This window comes from Squalius cephalus (assembly GCF_949319135.1).
Source record: "Squalius cephalus genome assembly, chromosome: 21".
NCBI lineage: Eukaryota > Metazoa > Chordata > Actinopteri > Cypriniformes > Leuciscidae > Squalius > Squalius cephalus.
The window spans coordinates 17,875,260-17,894,543 of record NC_137142.1 but is presented as its reverse complement, the minus strand read 5'-3'; the positions used below and the strand labels follow the sequence as shown (position 1 = coordinate 17,894,543).

Here is a 19,284-nt window from a genome sequence, read left to right as displayed (position 1 = left end):
ATCTGAATGATATCTGTTTAAAATCTGGCATTATACATAGTTTTATTTCAATAACTAGGAAGAGAAGTACACTCAACAAAAAAAGTAGTCTGTTGATATTATAGCCTGACTCAGTTCTGTTTAATACTGTACAATATAGTAAAAAAATATGTTCAATAAATATGCATAAAAACACTGGATTCATTAACCCTTCCAAACCGGTTCTGTGTAAGGCTATGTGCTTGAGGTGCAGCAACACGATGTATGGGCTGTGACAAAATACACTTCATAAAATGCTCCTCAAACACACGCGATGCGCTTTGATCTCACACACCGAACACTCATGCACGCGCGCGCACGCACGCTTGCCTCCTCCCCCTGCTCGCGCTGCGCGTGCGTGCGTGGTACAACATCAACAGAATGAGCCCTCCTCGTTTACTGTCAGAAATAAAACAAACTCTTTACTATCCAAAGTAATTAATTCTGTACCTAAGTATTGAGTGCGTTTCAACCGAAATCCTACAGTCGCCTTATCCGGACTAAACTCCGCGCTTCAAAGTGGTAAGAGACATTTTTCCGATTTCTTAAAATTAGATTGTGCAAATGCAACAGTGCTAGGCCGCAGTCTTATATTCGAGCATGCATTTATTTCTCTGTGCGTTAAGACTCAAACAGAGCTGAGAAATGTTTGTTGCATTTTATGGCAGTTTGGTTTTAAAAAAAAACTACATAAGTTAACCTAAGTTACGTGTTTAACTGCAACGCTTCCGCAAAAGTTGGCTATCAATAAAGGCAGGTCTGCAAAACACAAGAGCGATCAGGAAAGATTGTTCAACGTTGTAAGCAGAAAAAAAATCTGTAAAATACTAATCATAACACAAATGCATTATTTTGGCTCGCTATAGGCAGACCCCATCGCGGCACGTGCATTGGTAAGCCAATAAAGCTGCATGCATGTGGGTCTTTGTCAGTGAACTGTGCATGAGACCAGTGGTGATGGAGCTCTGTATGGTTGTCTGTGTTTGTATTGGTATAAATCTGCTGGTGCAATGAGCCCTTTAATGACAAAACATAATGTACAGTCAGACTCAATGCAAATTGTTTTGATTCAGAAATTGTAAAGGCGTTTTAGTAATCTTCAGGTTTAACATCAAGCCTTCAGTTCAGATCATGAAGTCGATGCACATGTTTCTGAGCCTTCACATCTTGTGACAGCAAGCATCTTCTCACTGCTTTGACAATTGCTACCATAAAAGGTTTTACTATGCATCTAGAATGAAAGTTGTACATGTGAAAGTAACCTTATAATATGAGGAAGAGTTTGTGAACAGACAATTAGTTATTTCATTTGGTACAAGACCAGTAGTGTTGGTGGTAACTAACAGTAAAAACATTTTAAAGACTGGCTAGCGTCTACTAACAAGTAAAAACTAGTCCAGACATAGGCTAGTTTTATCACAAATCACAAATGCGATATTGCAGCATATTGGTCTACTACACCAAAAGACTGCCACAGCTTTTTCCCTCAGGCTGTAAGTTGTCCTGCCGACCTGGTAAAACTACATTTTGTGCCACTATATAGCTTGAATGACATGACAATAAATCAAACGTGACTTTACCATGGTATTTTATTAAGTGTTTTGACTCATGGAGTATACATGTACACTCACCTAAAGGATTATTAGGAACACCATACTAATACTGTGTTTGACCCCCTTTCGCCTTCAGAACTGCCTTAATTCTACGTGGCATTGATTCAACAAGGTGCTGAAAGCATTCTTTAGAAATGTTGGCCCATATTGATAGGATAGCATCTTGGAGTTGATGGAGATTTGTGGGATGCACATCCAGGGCACGAAGCTCCCGTTCCACCACATCCCAAAGATGCTCTATTGGGTTGAGATCTGGTGACTGTGGGGGCCATTTTAGTACAGTGAACTCATTGTCATGTTCAAGAAACCAATTTGAAATGATTCGAGCTTTGTGACATGGTGCATTATCCTGCTGGAAGTAGCCATCAGAGGATGGGTACATGGTGGTCATAAAGGGATGGACATGGTCAGAAACAATGCTCAGGTAAGCCGTGGCATTTAAATGATGCCCAATTGGCACTAAGGGGCCTAAAGTGTGCCAAGAAAACATCCCCCACATGATTACACCACTACCACCAGCCTGCACAGTGGTAACAAGGCATGATGGATCCATGTTCTCATTCTGTTTACGCCAAATTCTGACTCTACCATCTGAATGTCTCAACAGAAATCGAGACTCATCAGACCAGGCAACATTTTTCCAGTCTTCAACTGTCCAATTTTGGTGAGCTCGTGCAAATTGTAGCCTCTTTTTCCTATTTGTAGTGGAGATGAGTGGTACCCGGTGGGGTCTTCTGCTGTTGTAGCCCATCCGCCTCAAGGTTGTGCATGTTGTGGCTTCACAAATGCTTTGCTGCATACCTCGGTTGTAACGAGTGGTTATTTCAGTCAAAGTTGCTCTTCTATCAGCTTGAATCAGTCGGCCCATTCTCCTCTGACCTCTAGCATCAACAAGGCATTTTCGCCCACAGGACTGCCGCATACTGGATGTTTTTCCCTTTTCACACCATTCTTTGTAAACCCTAGAAATGGTTGTGCGTGAAAATCCCAGTAACTGAGCAGATTGTGAAATACTCAGACCGGCCCGTCTGGCACCAACAACCATGCCATGCTCAAAATTGCTTAAATCACCTTTCTTTCCCATTCTGACATTCAGTTTGGAGTTCAGGAGATTGTCTTGACCAGGACCACACCCCTAAATGCATTGAAGCAACTGCCATGTGATTGGTTGATTAGATAATTGCATTAATGAGAAATTGAACAGGTGTTCCTAATAATCCTTTAGGTAAGTGTAAATATACAATGGTATATGAATTAATTCAGTTGCCAGTGCAAGTGTTCCACTATTGTCTCTGGTTCTGTTTGAGCAGGATTACTAGCAATACTACTGTCATATGATCTCATTATATGTTGAATCATGTGCAAGAAAAAAAAGTTTTGCATGTTTAATTTGTCAAATGAAGTTGGTTATCCATATATTTTATCCACAAAGAAAATGTATTTAATGTGCACACTCAGCATTAAATTCATACTGAATACTGCAGAAATAGTAAGAAAAAATAATTATTTATTTGTAATAAGCATTTAATTACTTACAAAGAGGAATTGACACAAAACAACCATGGTGAACTTAATTAATTGTATGATGAAATAATGACGAGATTGGCATTACATTTATAATATCTTATAATCAAAATCCTGGATGTTTCATTCTGATTTTTAAGATGGAAGCGTACACTAGTTCTCAACAAAAGTCTGGGCTTTGTAAAAAAAAATTACATTTGTTTTAAAAATAAAAATAAAAATCTTAGCATAGAGTGAATGATTATATGATATGATTTAATGTCACATTTAGTGTTACTATGTGTTTGGAGATTATTGTTGTGGTTTGTTTTCCTGCAGGTATCTAAAGTATAACCAATTGAGACGGGAAGGGCGGATCTGGAATGGCAGGAGGAAGAAGAGGAGCGAATAGAACGACATATTGTCGTTCTCCGCTGAGCAGTGAGACAGGCTCCGTTGGCAACGGCAACCATTCCACCAGCTCACCTGTGACGGGTGTGAGGTCACGGACCAGGTGAGGGTAAAGCTACACATGTTCTATTGCTTTGGTAACATCCTCCTCCTATGTAATCCACCTATTTCAAATCTGTGTGGTCATCAGGAATGGGTCCGGAACGGGAATGTCCAGCCCTCCGTTGGCCACTCAGACGGTGGTGCCACTGAAGCACTGTAAGATTCCGGAACTCTCCATGGACCGGAACGTCCTGTTTGAGCTCCACCTGTTTGTGTGCCATCTTATAGCACTGTTTGTGCATTACGTCAACATCTACAAAACCGTGTGGTGGTACCCTCCATCACACCCACCTTCACACACCTCTCTGGTGAGTCACATCTCAAGGCTCAGAAATTAAACTCCACAGAAGCATTCAATCTTATTCTTTCACAAAGCGAATTTTTTTTTTTTCTTTTTTTTCTCAGAACTTCCACCTAATTGACTATAATATGTTGGTGTTCACCATCATAGTGCTGGCACGCAGGCTAATTGCTGCCATTGTAAAAGAGGTAATGTGCATTATTTTAGATCTGTATGTCATTTTAATAGTTTAAAAAAAAATTAACGAGTAGTGTATCATACTTTTTGCCTTCTTTCTTTGCTCCAAAGGCATCACAAAGTGGGAAGTTGTCCTTCCCACACTCTGTCTTCCTGGTGACGGCTCGTTTTGCCGTCCTGACTCTTGCAGGATGGGGTCTGTGTCGTTCACTCATTTATCTCTTCAAGGCGTATTCCGTACTCAGCCTGCTCTTCCTCTGCTATCCGTGAGTAAAAGTCTGCACATCCACTGCTATTGATTCTAATGTTTTATTAAAGTGCTGTCACATTTACTGTTCTGCAAAGTTTTGCAGGCAAAATCTAATTTCTTTAAGAATCCATGTAGTCTTGAATTTCTTGTGAAGGTGAAATATTTCCCCACACGCATTTCACATCAGGTTCAAGTTGGTCACACAATGGATGGATGGATGGATGGATAGAAAGATAGATTGATAGAATGACTGATTGATTTTAAAGTGGACAGTCAGAATTTATAATCAAATCTATCCATTATGATATTTTAATATTTCAACACTCTTCTCTTTCTTTCCCCGTCAGGTTTGGAATGTACATCCCTTTCTTCCGACTCAGCTGTGATTTCCGCAGGGCTGGATCCATGTCCCCGTTAAGCGGCATGAGTTCTAAAGAGGTGGGCGGGGCTGCTTTGGGACGTGGGGGGCGGGACTATCTCTCCGTCCTGAAGGAAACATGGAAACAGCACACCAGTCAGCTGTACAATGTTCAGCCCATGCCCACCCACGCCTGCTGTCTCTCTCCTGACCTCATCCGCAAAGAAGTGGAGTACCTGAAGATGGACTTCAACTGGAGGATGAAGGAGGTGTTGGTTAGCTCCATGCTAAGTGCCTACTATGTAGCGTTCGTACCTGTTTGGTTCGTCAAGGTGAGTGCATTGACAGGTCTTCTGTACACTCACGTGCATATGCATAAAGGCATATAATGTGTGAATTGAGAGAACAGGTTTTGTTCATGAATACAGTTGATTCATATGTAATAAGTCAGTACATTCAGATCAGATTGGCAGTGGTTTCCAAACTTTGTAGAGTGGTGTACCCCCTGAGGCATTTAACATCCTTCTTCATACTCCCTCTCTTCCACACCTTTTCCATTAAAGTCCCCCTGTGGTCAATAATTGAATCCCTTAAAACTAATCTTTGCTCACAAAAATGACATATTTAAAAAGAATTCCTTTAAAATAATTTCTTCATGCCTTAAAATAGCTTGAATGTATGTAACTCTACGCCCTTGCTTCATTTAGTATACATGGTTCAGTGAATATTCATGGTAGTCTCCGCCTTCACTCACTCACACCCGCTCAGAGATCCGCTTGACTTGGTCAACTTTACTGTAGTGAACAGTACACAATGGCTAGTGGAAATACTGGTTTAATTCAGCCACATATGTTTAAACCAGAAACTGGTTCAGAAGAAGAAGTGGAAGAGTGAATTATACAGGCTCTTCTACAAGTCGATGTATCAGAATGGTAATGTGTTTTATGTATCGCTCTCTATGTCGGACAAATAACGCTTAATAAGTTGATTAGCCTTTTGCTTGACTGCGTTATCAAACAGCTAATTATTAATGTGTTGCTAATGTTACACAAACCATGTTCCCGTTCGCTATCTCAGAGTCAGACAGCTTCCTTCTGAAAATCAGCATCCAGAAATGCTTTGAACAACTCAGAACGTCAGTGGAGAAAGGCATATAGTCCAACATAACATCATACACTTAATTCACTCGCTATATTGCTAAATTTACCCGCTTTTTCATATCAACAGAAAAATATACCAGGATAACCTGGCTTCTCTTGAGACTCCCTGCTTCTTAGCATAGTAATGATGATGTTATGCTAAAGCCCATCTATACGTTGTCATTGACGTGATTGGTTTCACCATTTTTGTAACAAAGAGAACAGGGGCGGTTTCGAACCGCGTTTTTGAGACTGTCTTTGGTAAACTGCAGTTTTAAGGAGAAAATACTCAGCAATGGTGTTGACTTATGAATTTGCACATGGTTTGTCTTAAAGCATATTAAAAACACAACATAGACATATAAACAACATTAAAAACTTGATTTTCACCACAGGAGGTCTTTAAGGGACAATATTTCCCCCCTTAAATTGATTTTCTAGTACAATTTTGCCTTTATAAATACCTTTATCAAATAAATAATGTTTTAAATATAAAATGCTCAGTAGAGAAATGTGCAATGATGGTAAAATCAAAGTGATACTTATATTAAACTAAAACTGCCAGTATGTGGCAGTAAGTCATTCTTAAGTCAGTAAGTCAGTCTTAATGAGTGAGCCATCAAGTCATTCATATATTCAGAAAAGAAGCAAGTGGCTTTATTTATGAATGGGTCATTGAATCATTGACTCACAATACGTTCAAAGCCACAGATTAACTTACAAAACACCGCTGTGTGTTGTAGTTCTGCTGTGGCTTTCGTTGGAACAATTTTTTTGTTGCAAAACAGAGCAAACAATACAAAATGTACATCACTTAGTATTACACTTCTGTTTGTTGAACTGTTGTATAAAATCAATGTCACATTTGCAGTCGCGTGGATATTTGGCAACAATTGCATTCTTGCTGCTCATACAATATCAACATTAAAAACAAGAACTCACAAGGGTTTTTTTTCTATATAGCAGAGAGTTTGAGTCTTAAATCGATCTGTTTGCACAGTCTGTCTATATTTGTTCTCCATACTAGTACGTGGTTAATTTTTTACAAAGGCACATTGTCGAGAGCTGCAGTAATGTAGCTTGATTTGCTGTGACAGCACACTCTGCATGCAATGCTCGCTGCTTGTGTGGATGCAGTCAGTTTCGACCGCAAAAGAGGATTTCATTTAATTGGATGTCATGTATATGACCTTTTACGGCATTTTGCCAGATAGAAATACATGCTCGGTTTTATTGTTATTTTAAGTTGGGGTAGAATTAAATGAACTGTACAACTCAGCATTTTGTTGGCTTACCCCCTCTGTCGCCTCACGTACCCCCAGGGTATGGGTATCCCAGTTTAGGAACCACTGGCCTAAGGGGAAAAAAATCATTCTTCTTATTTAAACCAACACATGCTAATTATTTTTCCAGCTATTATTTTTATGGCTTTTCAATCTGTCCTCAATGCAAAACTTTGGTTTAGCATCATGGGTTCTGTTGACATAACTCTGGATGTATTTTGTGTGAACATCTGTCAACATGTTCTTTGAAAAATCGTTTTTCTTTGCAAGCTGCTTAAAAATAATGAATAATCAAATAAATGGCTATTATATTTGCCTATAATGTTTATTGCTTTCAAAAACTCTACAAAAGTTCGGGGCAGTAAGATGGTTTACTGTTTATTAAGTAAGTCTCAAATGCTCAACAAGGCTGCATTTATTGAATTAAAAATACAGCTAAAACATTAAAATTGTGAAATATTATTATAATTTAAAATAACTGTTTTAAACTTTAATATATTTTAAAATGTAATTTATTCCTGTGATGCAAAACTGAATTTTCAGCATCATTACTTTCAGAAATCATTCTAATATTCTGATTTGGTGCTCAAGAAACATTTATTATTATCATCAATGTTGAAAACTTTGTGCTGATTATTGTTTTTATGTAAACTAATGTTTTTTTTCAGGATTCTTTGATGAATAGAAAGTACATAAGAACAGCATTCATTTTAAGTAGATCATTTTTGAAAGATTATTAATGTTTTACTGTCATTTTTTTAATCAGTTTAATGTCATTGCTAAATAAAAGTATTTATTAAAAATATATTATATTAAATACATACTCAAAGGAATATTACAGGTTTGTAGGTTACTCTGTAATACCTAGCACAGCACATTTTGTCTTAAAGTGATAGTTCACCCAAAAATGTAAATTCTGTCATCATTTACTCACCCTCAAGTTGTTTCAAACCTAAATTAATTTTTTCTTCTGCTGATCACAAAAGAAAATATTTTGAAGAATGTTGGTAACCAAACAGTTGATGGACCCCATTTACTTTCATAGTATGGAAAAAAAAAAATAGTCAATATTATCTTTTGAGTTCAGCAGAAAATAGAAATTCATACATGTTTGGAACAACTTGAGGGTGAGTTTAATTTTCGGGTGAACTCTCCCTTTAAGCCTGAAGAGTTTGAGTGAATTGGTTTACATTCCAACACATTTGGCTCAAAAATATATATATATTTTTTTATTTTCTTCATTTTTCTCTGTTTGTATAGAGCACTCAGTATGTCGATAAACGCTGGTCCTGTGAGCTGTTCATCCTGGTGTCCGTCAGTACTTCTGTCATTCTGATGCGGCACCTACTGCCTCCCCGTTACTGCGACCTGCTCCACAAAGCGGCTGCGCACCTGGGCTGCTGGCAGAAGGTGGACCCCTCCCTCTGCTCAAACGTCCTCCAACACATGTACGTCTGACCTGGGGTCACTGCTGGGGTCATAGAAATGTCAAAAGTTTAGGTTGTTAGAGCTTTTTTTGCGTCTTTGCTGGATTTTGGTCAATATAATAGTATAGCAAGTGCTGACCGATTGATTCCAAATGCTTTTTAGTGAAGTGCTCAGTTCTTGTTCACACCCTTAAAAGAATGTTTGCATTGTGTTGCATGTTTCAACGTGTTTGATTTCAACATTTGATTTCAGGTGTTGCCATCAATTTGCCAAAGATTTATAGCTCATTAAATTTATTTGAAAACCAATATGTTTTTAAACATGAACATGTATTGGTTTTCAAAATGTACATCTAGAGCATATTTAGCTTTCTATATTTTTTACTTTTGTTTGTTACTTTTATTTTTACTACTTTTACCCTTTTCTGTTTTCCTAAATTAACATTTTCTCATTTAATTATTATAATTTTTTTTAATTTTTTTATTTTTTTTTTGCATATAATATTGGTAAATCGTGTTATAAACCTTTGGTGCAATGTGTTTGCTTTTGTTTGTAGACAGTAATCTCTTTTTTTTTTTTTTTTTTTCCCCTACAGATGGACAGAAGAGTACATGTGGCCACAGGGAGTTTTAGTAAAACACAGTAAAAATGTTTATAAGGCCATGGGCCATTACAACGTAGCAGTTCCCTCAGATGTTTCGCATTATCGTTTCTATGTAAGTATAAACTGTAGCCGTTTTTTCTGTTTGCTGACTCAACAGAATGAATGTCAATGTTATTAGAAATATCATTACAAAGAATGTATTATGTTTTTTCATGGGAATAATATTGCAATAACCACTGTTCCCCTTCTTTTTTCCCTCTCTCCTAACAGTTTTTCTTCAACAAACCACTTCGAATATTGAACATTCTCATAATCCTGGAAGGCGCAATGATATTCTACCAGCTATATTCACTGATGTGTTCAGAGAAATGGCATCAGACGATATCATTAGCTCTAATATTATTCAGTAATTATTACGCCTTTTTCAAACTGCTCAGAGACAGAATAGTTCTGGGAAAAGCATATTCGTATTCAGCCAGTGCCTCTAATCAGAAAGTCAGTTAGACAAGCGTAAATTATTGTCAGTCATCACAGATGAGCAGAAAACATGCATGAGAGCTGTTTATTTTTTCTACAAGTGCATTTTTTTTTTTGGTCTGTTTATGTTCTGACTTGCCATGAAATAAAAAGGAAACATATTTTTATATTAAGTCTGTTTCTCTGAAGTTTTTTTATTAATGCACCACTTCTTACATGGCTGTCATAATCATCTGACATAATCAGACACAAATGTGTTACTAGAATTCAAATATTTTTATTTATTTTGAAATCAATAAGCCCTAGATTTATCATCATAATATTTCTCAGGTTCTGGGACCCATCCACTGTAGTGGACATTATATTTTAGTCAATTTCTCTGACACCATTTATGTCACAGTTTTACAGTCTGGATGTCCTGTAAAGGGCACAATCAGGGCTTTTCAGATATGCCAAATGTTAGGTTTCACCATGACGACAACAACTTCTCCTTGGTCTTTAAAAATGGCTGATATTAATTTAGTGATCAAATTTAGCAGTCTTGTGGATCATATTTTAAATTATCATTTGAGTCTGACAAATTTTCAAACTGTTTGTCATAAATATATATAATATAATATTCTTCCTATGAAATAGGTATTATTGTGAAAATGTTGCCAATTATTCTCCCATTATGTATTACACTTCTTTTTTCATTGCATGTTGCCCTAAAGAACACATTATTTTGCAAATTAGATAGTGTATCGATACATTGTATTGAATGGGACTACACATTTATGGCCATTTTACCCACATATTGCATAAAGTAAAATGGTATATTAATCCATTCCGTTATATTTTTCATAACATATTTGAGAATCATCTTTATACACCGGTTTGTTTAAATAAAAAAATCATGAAACCTACAAATTGATTGGTGAATGAAAAAAAAAGTGGACATAGCATAACATATTAATAAAATATATATATATTTTTTTACTTTTTTTTTAATTATAATCTAAAACAATGTAATGACATGGAAAAAAAAATACTAAATTCAAACAACTTTCGCCTTTAGATGGCGACACACGTCTCAGTGGCTACAGATTTCGGTCAATATGCAGAAATTCATTATAGAGCCATTTATTTTTGTAGTATAATGGCATATTATACTACAAATAATATGCCATTATACTACGTTGTATAAATAGCCAGCTGTGTGGTTGAGGTTTTAATAGTTAGTGTGATGCTCTGTGTCTTTAAACGAGAGCTTAGCTTGCATCCTATTGTGACCACTTTCCTAGTATGGCGAAGGTTTAGCTCATGAATAATAATGTTGTTGTTTTGACGTTGCCCATAAGCGTACCCATTGTTGAGGCTCGGCTCTTGAATATTAATTATGTAGTTAGGACGCTTCTTCCAATAGCGAAAGCGCATCTCATGAATATTAATAACCAAGCTTCACCATAGTACGAGTTGCAGAATCGCCGTCGGGAAGTGGAGACCAAGGAGAGCTCCCGCTGGACACAGCTCGCACTTGATGTCGGCTTTTAAAACGGACCGCGTATAAATCATATGTCATTGGAATGGAAAAACCAACACGGGCGTCTTAAATTTGCGTTGGAAAGCTCAAAGAGCCCCATCCTTATCCGCCAGCCGGTGAGTAAATCGTTGTGTTTAGCTATATATGACGATGTGCGCATCGCCTCATGGGGCATCCTGTGCAAATCCTTTTCATTCTGTGTAAAACCTCTTCCCCAAATGAGAAATGCAGTAGATCTCGCACTGGTAAACATATCAAGTCATAGGCTACAATTCTATAATTGCAAAGAAAAAAAATGGAGTATGGCGTAAAAAAGACGTAATGTAGCCTAATATAAAGTGCATTCATTAAAATTGAGATTTTGACCCAGATTGTTTAGTACTTACTGACAATGAATAATCTTTCATCTAAATGGCTATTATAATATAGAATCTATAATATAAGTATGTACAATTCATATATTCATAATTAATTTAGGCTATTTTATATAGAATTTTTATTTATAAAATCTAGATTCTTATTTAGAATCCACCATTTATATGGAATTAAGGCTGGCAGGGACATACAAATTGGTCAGAAATTAATTTATTGCTTTTTTCCAACCTATTAGGTTTAGGATTAGGAATAAAATAATAGGCCTACAGTTTAATGCTTTTCTTCAAAATATTGCTTATATTTTCAAAAAGGTCAGTGATATTCTTACAGCTGCCATGTTACTTTTATATACAGATGGTTGAATTGATGCCAGAGTGCAAGAAACCTGATCCGAGTAATTGCAATTTCTAAGAAAAAGCTTGATAACAAGGTATTTCTTTACACAGGGTGAGAAACAGAACAGGAGAATGGCAGAGAGGCTTACTTTATCCATAAGAACCAATCTATAGTTTTGGTGGAGGTTGAAACAACCCCACAAAGTTAGGATGATTAGAAGTACGATTTTCATATATACATTTACCAATGACATTTATCAAGCATGTTTCATGCAGTCACTCAAAACATTGAATTTTCCATTCCATCTGTTTGAAGCTCAAGGTCAGACATTAATAACTGCTAAATGTTTAACGCAGGCTCTCACTTCGACCTGCTGTAATGATTGAAATCTGTTCGCTTCAAAGCTGAAATTGACTTGAGTTCAGTGATACCAACAGGACTCTCAAGGCATGTGACAAACCTTCATATTTGGGCCCCCCACATTATTTAATTTATCTCTATGGCGGGGGCACTTATTATTATGTAATGCTCTTGTTTGCCTTCCCAACCAAAACAAAGCAGAGAGAGCCTGAACATGTACCTTTCCCATTAAAAAAGTAGATAGCTAATGCTTTAGGATGACAGCAATGTTCAGGTAACACTCTTTCATATAACAATATTTTTGCAATTCCATTCAGTGACTCAAAAGAAATAACACACTCTACCTTCACCTTTTTGACATCATGTGCTATTCCACTTTACTCCACACTCTTAAAAATAAAGGTTTTATTGGCATCTATGGTCCATGCAGAACCTTTAACATCTATGGAACATTTCCATTGCAAAGGTTATTTAAGGGTTCTTCAGACTATTAAAATGTTTTCACACTTAGAAAATAAATGGTTCCCTGAAAGGTTATTTGGAGCGAGGTCCAAAAATAGTTCTTCCCCAGCTAACAGGGAATGTTCTGGTAAGGTTCTCTCAAAGTTATAAACAAATGTTTTTCCAGTAACATTAATAGAATGTTTGTTCAGAGTTGTTTAGTCTTTAATTATGTTCTTAAAGCGTTAGCACAAAATCATTAACTATCTATTCATCATGCATTTTTTTAAAATGTTTTAATTGGATGTTCGTTTAACATTTTAAATGTTACTACTTGTTTCAGAATGTCCAAAGAACATTCAAAAGTAATGTTCCCATAATGTTTGCAAAATGGAATGTTCCGTTAAAGGGATAGTTCACCCAAAAAAGAAAATTAGCCCATGATTTACTCACCCTCAAGCCATCCTAGGTGTAGGCTATATGACATTCTTCTTTCAGACGAATACAATCGGAGTTGTATTAAAAAATCTCCTGGCTCTTTCAAGCTTCATATTGACATCGAATGGCTGTTTCTGTTTTGAAGTCCATCAAAGTGCATCCATCCATGATAAAAGTCCTCCAAACGGCTCCGGGGGGTTAATAAAGGCCTTCTGATGTGAAGCGATGCGTTAGTGTCACAAAAATATCCATATTTAAAACTTTATCTACTAAAATCACTAGCTTCCGGCAGACGGCCGTACGCATCGATTTACGGTGGAAGAGTGACCCCTGACCTGACGCAAAACGTAATGACGAGCGCAGAGGAAAGAAACAAAACACATTTTTTTAAAGAGAAATGTCGGAGGAGCTTGAGTTTGTTTCCCAGCACTGTTTGTTTGAACCGCGAGAGGCGTCTAAACTTATTCTTGTGGAGGACTTTTATCATTGATGGATGCACTTTGATGGACTTCCTAACAGAAACAGCCATTCACTTCCATTATAAAGCTTGGAAGAGCCAGGACATTTTTTAATATAACTCCGATTGTGTTCGTCTGAACGAAGAATGTATGGATGAATGCCGTATGGCCTTCTTTCTTTTATGGACTACAAAAGGATAATAATTTTTTTTTAAAAACTCACTTGCAATCGTCCATATAATGGCAGTGAATAGCGACCAGCATTAAGCTTCTTTTTTTTTTAAATGCAAAAGTATCACAGAATGATCACATGATGCAACACTTGTTGTATATTCCATGTGTTCTGGGGTCGGAACTCTGTTGACAGATGTGAATGCGATAACTTCTTGTTATTTTGAACACAATGGATATATTCACCTCAGAGAAAGTGTACATGATGGATTGTATTTCTTGTCCCGTTTTTGTTGGGGCGAGACGGAGTGAACTGCTGTGCTAACAGAGTCAGAACGAGCATGTCGCGTAGCCATGCATTGAAGACTAACGGCCAAGGTTAGGATTTTTGTTAAATAATAATAATGTTGTTCATATCGTATACTCCCAGAACACTTGAAATACCTATGACACGTGTTGCAACCTTCTGTGATACATTTGCATCTTTTTTAAAAAGCTTGATGCTGGTCGCTATTCACTGCCTTTATATGAACAAGCACGGGTTAGAATTTTTCTTAAATTCTCCTTTTGTGGTTCATAAAAGAAATATGGCATTAGAACAACACAAGGGTGATTAAAGGGGGGGGTGAAATGCTATTTCATGCATACTGAGTTTTTTACACTGGTAAAGAGTTGGATTCCCATGCTAAACATGGACAAAGTTTCAAAAACTAAGTTGTACGTTTGAAGGAGTATTTTTGTTCCAAAAATACTCCTTCCGGTTTGTCACAAGTTTCGGAAAGTTTTTTTCGAGTATGGCTCTGTCTTACGTAAGATAGGGCGGAATTTCCTTATATGGGTCCTAAGGGCACTTCTCCGGTAAGATCGCGGCCGCGCGCGCACTCGCAGACCAGAGCAAGAGAGTGAAAGCAGTTCGCCATCAAAGCGCCCTGCCCGGCTTTTGGGAAGTCAATGTCACCAAAGAAGTGTGTTTTTGGTTGCCAGGGCAAGACAACCCTGCACAGATTCCCAAAGAACCCAGCGTTAAGGAACCCGTGGATGGAGTTTGTTTTCCTGAGCATAAACGGAGTTGTGTAAGACTGTTGTTCCCTGCATTTCGACGATGATTGTTTTATGAACAAAGCCCATATCGACGGATTTGCAGATCGTCTAATGCTTAAGGATCGAGCAGTCACAATGATAAAGGTTCGCGGTCGTGCGTTGGAACCGGACGGTGAGTAAAACTGTTTGTTGAACAAATGTCTCTGTGTGTTGTCACTAGCTCGGCGCGTTAGCACAGCTAAGCTTCGCCCACAGGGCCCGCCCCCAGCCGCTCGGTTTTTTCCGGAAAGACTCGGTACAGCCTATCTTTCTGTTAAAAATTTAATAAAACAAAAGACTTTTTGGAGATATGAAGGATGCAATATTACTCTATAGGTACTCAAGATTAACAGGAGATTGAGTGAAAATGAGCATTTCACCCCCCCTTTAATGTTTGACTTCATTTTAATTTTAGGGTTCCTATCCCTTTAAGAGTGCAGGATCAGATCATGTTGTATTTCCTACATCTCAGTTGCTGAAAGCTCTTGTCTGTGTCTCTTAGAAAGTGCCAGTGCCCTCATGGAGGACAAGAGGAAGAAAAGGAGTCCCAAAGTGTCCCTTCCCCATCCCCCTCCTCCACCAATCAACCCTCGAAAGCTCACCGTTCTCCCGGCGAGTAAGAGCGCCACATTCTCATTGGGTCTGCCCCATCCTCCCTCCCCCAAACCCAGGGGAAAGTGCAAGAGATCGGTGGGGGCAATGGGTCCATCTAAAGAAGCTCTTGCCGTTCCTGAGGTTCCCCCTAAAAACACAAGGTTTGTGTGCTTGTTCTCCTAAGTTTGATTTTAGTGGTTTTATTCGACATTTAAAAATTGTGCCACAAAATAGTCTAGTAGTGATTCTGGTTCTATTTGTACCGATACAGGCCTCACCGAGAGAAGCCCAGAGCTCCTCAGCCCGCCGGACCTAGTCGCGTGTCCCAGTCCTCCTCACCGCTCCAGCACTCATTCCTCACCGACGTCTCCGATGTGAGAGAGATGGAGGGAGGACTGCTCAACCTGCTCAACGACTTTCACTCTGGAAAACTGCAGGCTTTCGGTATGACACATGTGCGCTAGGGTTTTATTCAGAAGCTTTAATAGTTTGGGCTGTAATTAGAATCTTAATTGCTGGGACATTTTTGAGGAATGCAAAGGTGTGTAAGGGTGGCACATTTACACCATCTAATTCATCAGTGAGTTGATATAGATTTGCTTTACGAGTCTTGTAAGGTACTATCTCAGTTTCTATGTGTATAACACGGTGTGTTTGCAGGTAAGGTTTGCTCCTTTGAGCAACTAGAGCACGTGAGGGAGATGCAGGAACGTCTGGCCCGGCTCCATTTCAGTCTGGACAGTCATGTGGAGGAGCTGTCTGAAGACCAGAGAAAAAACGCTTCGGACCGCAATCTTGAACACCTGCTTTCTAACGTGAGACATTACTTCACCTCATTTTATCATGCAACTCTTGTAGGGCTGCACGGTTAATTGAAATAACACAGAAATAGTGATATGGCTTTGTGTGGGATCAAGTGGAAACGAATGAAATGAAATTATATGTTTTCCCCCAAATTGTGCAGCCCTAATCTCTTATGCATTCATACCGAAGCTTAAACCATGGACATTTATTCTGCTTTCACATGCAAATGTATATTTGTACTTTATAGTAGACACACACATTAGTGGAATCTGGATTGACTGGATATGGAACACCAGTCTATTTGTTCTCTCTCCACTATTCAAGCACTCTGAGCGTCTCTCACACGCAAATACTCCAGGACTGAACACAATAATACCCTGTATCTCAATACAGGCCTGTGGCTGAATCTTGTATTATTATCCAAGTCCAAGTGTCGCCCTCTGACTGAATTCTTTCATCAGCCTGTGAAGGGCTGGACAGTTACTATTGATAGTATTTCCCTTCTAGCTGTCAGCTCAGTGGTATGTGCTAGAGAGCCCAGAGTGTGTGAGAGAGAGAGTGTGAACTGTTTCATTACTGATGATTCACTCAGTATAACAGAGTGTATTTGAATCGTATAAAACCGAGTTCAGGTACTTTTTATCCCACTTTTTTTCATTAAGCTTGTTTTAGGACTATTAAGACTTTTGCATTGTGACAGTAATTTCATTAAGCACATCCCCTCCACTCTCCATAATGCAATATTTTACTTAAAAAATTCCCATTATTGATTCTCATTACTGTACTAGTCTTTTTTAATGTATTATTTTTTAATCAGCAGCATAACAAATATCACCATGATATATTTTACAATTTAAATAATTGTTACGTAACGTGGTATATTAGAAACTTGCACGACGAGGAATAATTCCAGGAGACTTTAATCACAAACATTCAGGAACCAGGAGAAACGCAGGGGGAAACCATACAACACCGAACCATGAACACAAGAAACACAGGAAACACAAGCAGCAAATTATATTGATTTTCTAAATGCATCTTTGTTTTGTCCCATATAGCTGGAAGAATTGAGCAGCTCCATGTATCCTTCCACTCTATGGTTTGTATGTGTTGTACATTGCAAGAATTATAAAATACAATGTTTATTGACTTTTAATCTTAATCAACTCTCTCTCTCAAGTAAAATATATTGTGGAAAAAAAATGGTGTTCATCCATAAAGGGTTTGTGTAGGACTGAAAGCTCTCAGTGTTCTCAGCTAAGCACTTAGTTTTAGTTTCGGTAAGTGCAGGGATTGTGTTTCTCAAAACATCTTAGGTCAGTTGTGTCCCAATGGAAGCCAAATAGGTACATGCATTACATGTGCAGAAAGAATACTGGAGTCAGCATGTTTATATGTAATAGGACCTCCAGACCTTGTACATTAGATGTACATTAGCAGTGCATATCTCCTTAATGCTGTTTAACCAGACAGAAACTCCACCTGGCAGAAAATCAAGACTTACCCAAGACCTCCAACACCTGAAGCAAGAAACCAAACCCAGCCGACCATCAAATCACTGTGCAGACCAAAGCCCAAGTTGCCATGGCTACAACTCAACTGCAAGTTAATGAGCGCCATCATCGTGACTAATGCAATGCTAAGTGACGGCAGCAGCATCAAAGCACATTCTCCATGTGAATGAAATTCAACAGCAAAAATGGCACTTCTTGTTTGTCTAAATATTTTAGTCTTTGCATTTAACAATTCCAATGATTTTGAAGTGTTTAAATTGGGATAAATAGTAACTGTACTTCCTCTAGGGTTTGAATGAGTTGATTCCACAGGTTCATTCATCAATGCTAAAGGCTAACTCAGTTAAACAAGAACAGACTTGAGAAACCCGAGATCTAGAATTATTAGATCAACCATGAAAGCAGTGAAGGAGAAGATTAACACTTAGATTATCTGTCAATCAGCACATACACAATGGATTTTCTTTTCGTTATCGGTCGGTGTTCTCTGGAATGATGTTGTAAATGGCTGTGGAGTAGCTATAAACTCACTCAGGACTGCTTGAGATCATTGATCTTAGTGCCTCTTCTCAGCCTCTAGATTACATTGATTGTTTTACCGGAAGGTCTTCATGGGACTCTCGAAATGATGGAATGGAGTCTTTTTGTAGATGCTTGTACATTAAAATTGAAGTACGGTTATTTCATATAATGTTATATTCCATGTTTGTAAACTAGAGTTTTAAATATCTATGTTGATATAGGAACAATAATGATAGAAGTTGTTTGTTATTCTAAATGGAACTGATGGAAATGTACAGGATTTGTGAGTGTGTGTGTGTGTTATCTTTGTATAAACTAAATTGAAAACATAATGGAATCGGGCATTTCAAATTTCAGGTTCTAAAAAAGTTGAGATTTGGGTAATTCTAGAATTAGAGAGGAGTTGACTCGAGAATTCCCCCATTTCTTCATGGAGCACAAGATTGTATTTGAAACTTGTAGATTTGTATAGTCTCCAGCCCAAAGCACAAAAGCAGTGCAGTAACATCTAATAAAGATCTGCAGTGGATCAAAACTGCTGCAAAAAATGTTACACCGTCCATAATACGTGTACAAGCTTACTAACAACAACCCCTTATGAAAAGCCAGTCTTCTCATTTTACACCAGTTTCACTTATAAAACATCAGCACAACAAATGGACAAGTTTAGAGAAAAGTAAAAGAAACACCCGTTTGAATTTTATATATATTTTTCATAATGCAGTAACATTTCACTGCTGACCTCCGCTATGCCTACCTCCAACTATTTCAATAGAGAATCAGCACTGTTGCAATTGAAGTCTATATAGGATTGATTCATGGCAGGATCTCATCCTGCATCTGCACGTACAGGCTGTAGTCGAAAGCATTTGAAATAATCATTTAAAAATGACATTTGTATTCTTTCTGCGAATTATTTATTATTTAGTTATTTGAAAAAGAAAATAGCTGTGTCTTTTGCTTTTTGTCCATGTCTTTTGTTTATCAGTGCATAGAAACTATTTT

The 19,284-nt window shown here is 37.7% G+C and overlaps 2 protein-coding genes across 3 annotated transcripts; both read left to right on the top strand.

Moving 5' to 3' along the window:
• Positions 1-363: 363 nt before the first annotated feature.
• On the top strand, positions 364-9,836 carry tmem39b (transmembrane protein 39B). Of its 2 annotated transcripts, XM_079854574.1 has the most exons (10): positions 369-540; positions 2,239-2,295; positions 3,474-3,648; positions 3,736-3,955; positions 4,053-4,136; positions 4,237-4,391; positions 4,723-5,065; positions 8,416-8,603; positions 9,179-9,299; positions 9,458-9,836. In XM_079854574.1, exons 3-10 carry the CDS (start codon positions 3,518-3,520, stop codon positions 9,689-9,691), a joined length of 1,476 nt encoding a protein of 491 aa, XP_079710700.1. In that variant the 5' UTR covers positions 369-540; positions 2,239-2,295; positions 3,474-3,517; the 3' UTR covers positions 9,692-9,836. The 2 variants fall into 2 exon arrangements, with proteins under 2 accessions (XP_079710699.1, XP_079710700.1); XM_079854573.1 differs by lacking the exon at positions 2,239-2,295 and having other exon boundaries at positions 364-540.
• Positions 9,837-11,106: 1,270 nt separating this feature from the next.
• Positions 11,107-18,924, top strand: ccdc28b (coiled-coil domain containing 28B). The gene is made up of 6 exons (XM_079855396.1): positions 11,107-11,302; positions 15,348-15,600; positions 15,711-15,883; positions 16,100-16,254; positions 17,302-17,324; positions 17,713-18,924. Exons 2-6 carry the CDS (start codon positions 15,365-15,367, stop codon positions 17,765-17,767), a joined length of 642 nt encoding a protein of 213 aa, XP_079711522.1. The 5' UTR covers positions 11,107-11,302; positions 15,348-15,364; the 3' UTR covers positions 17,768-18,924.
• Positions 18,925-19,284: the final 360 nt, after the last annotated feature.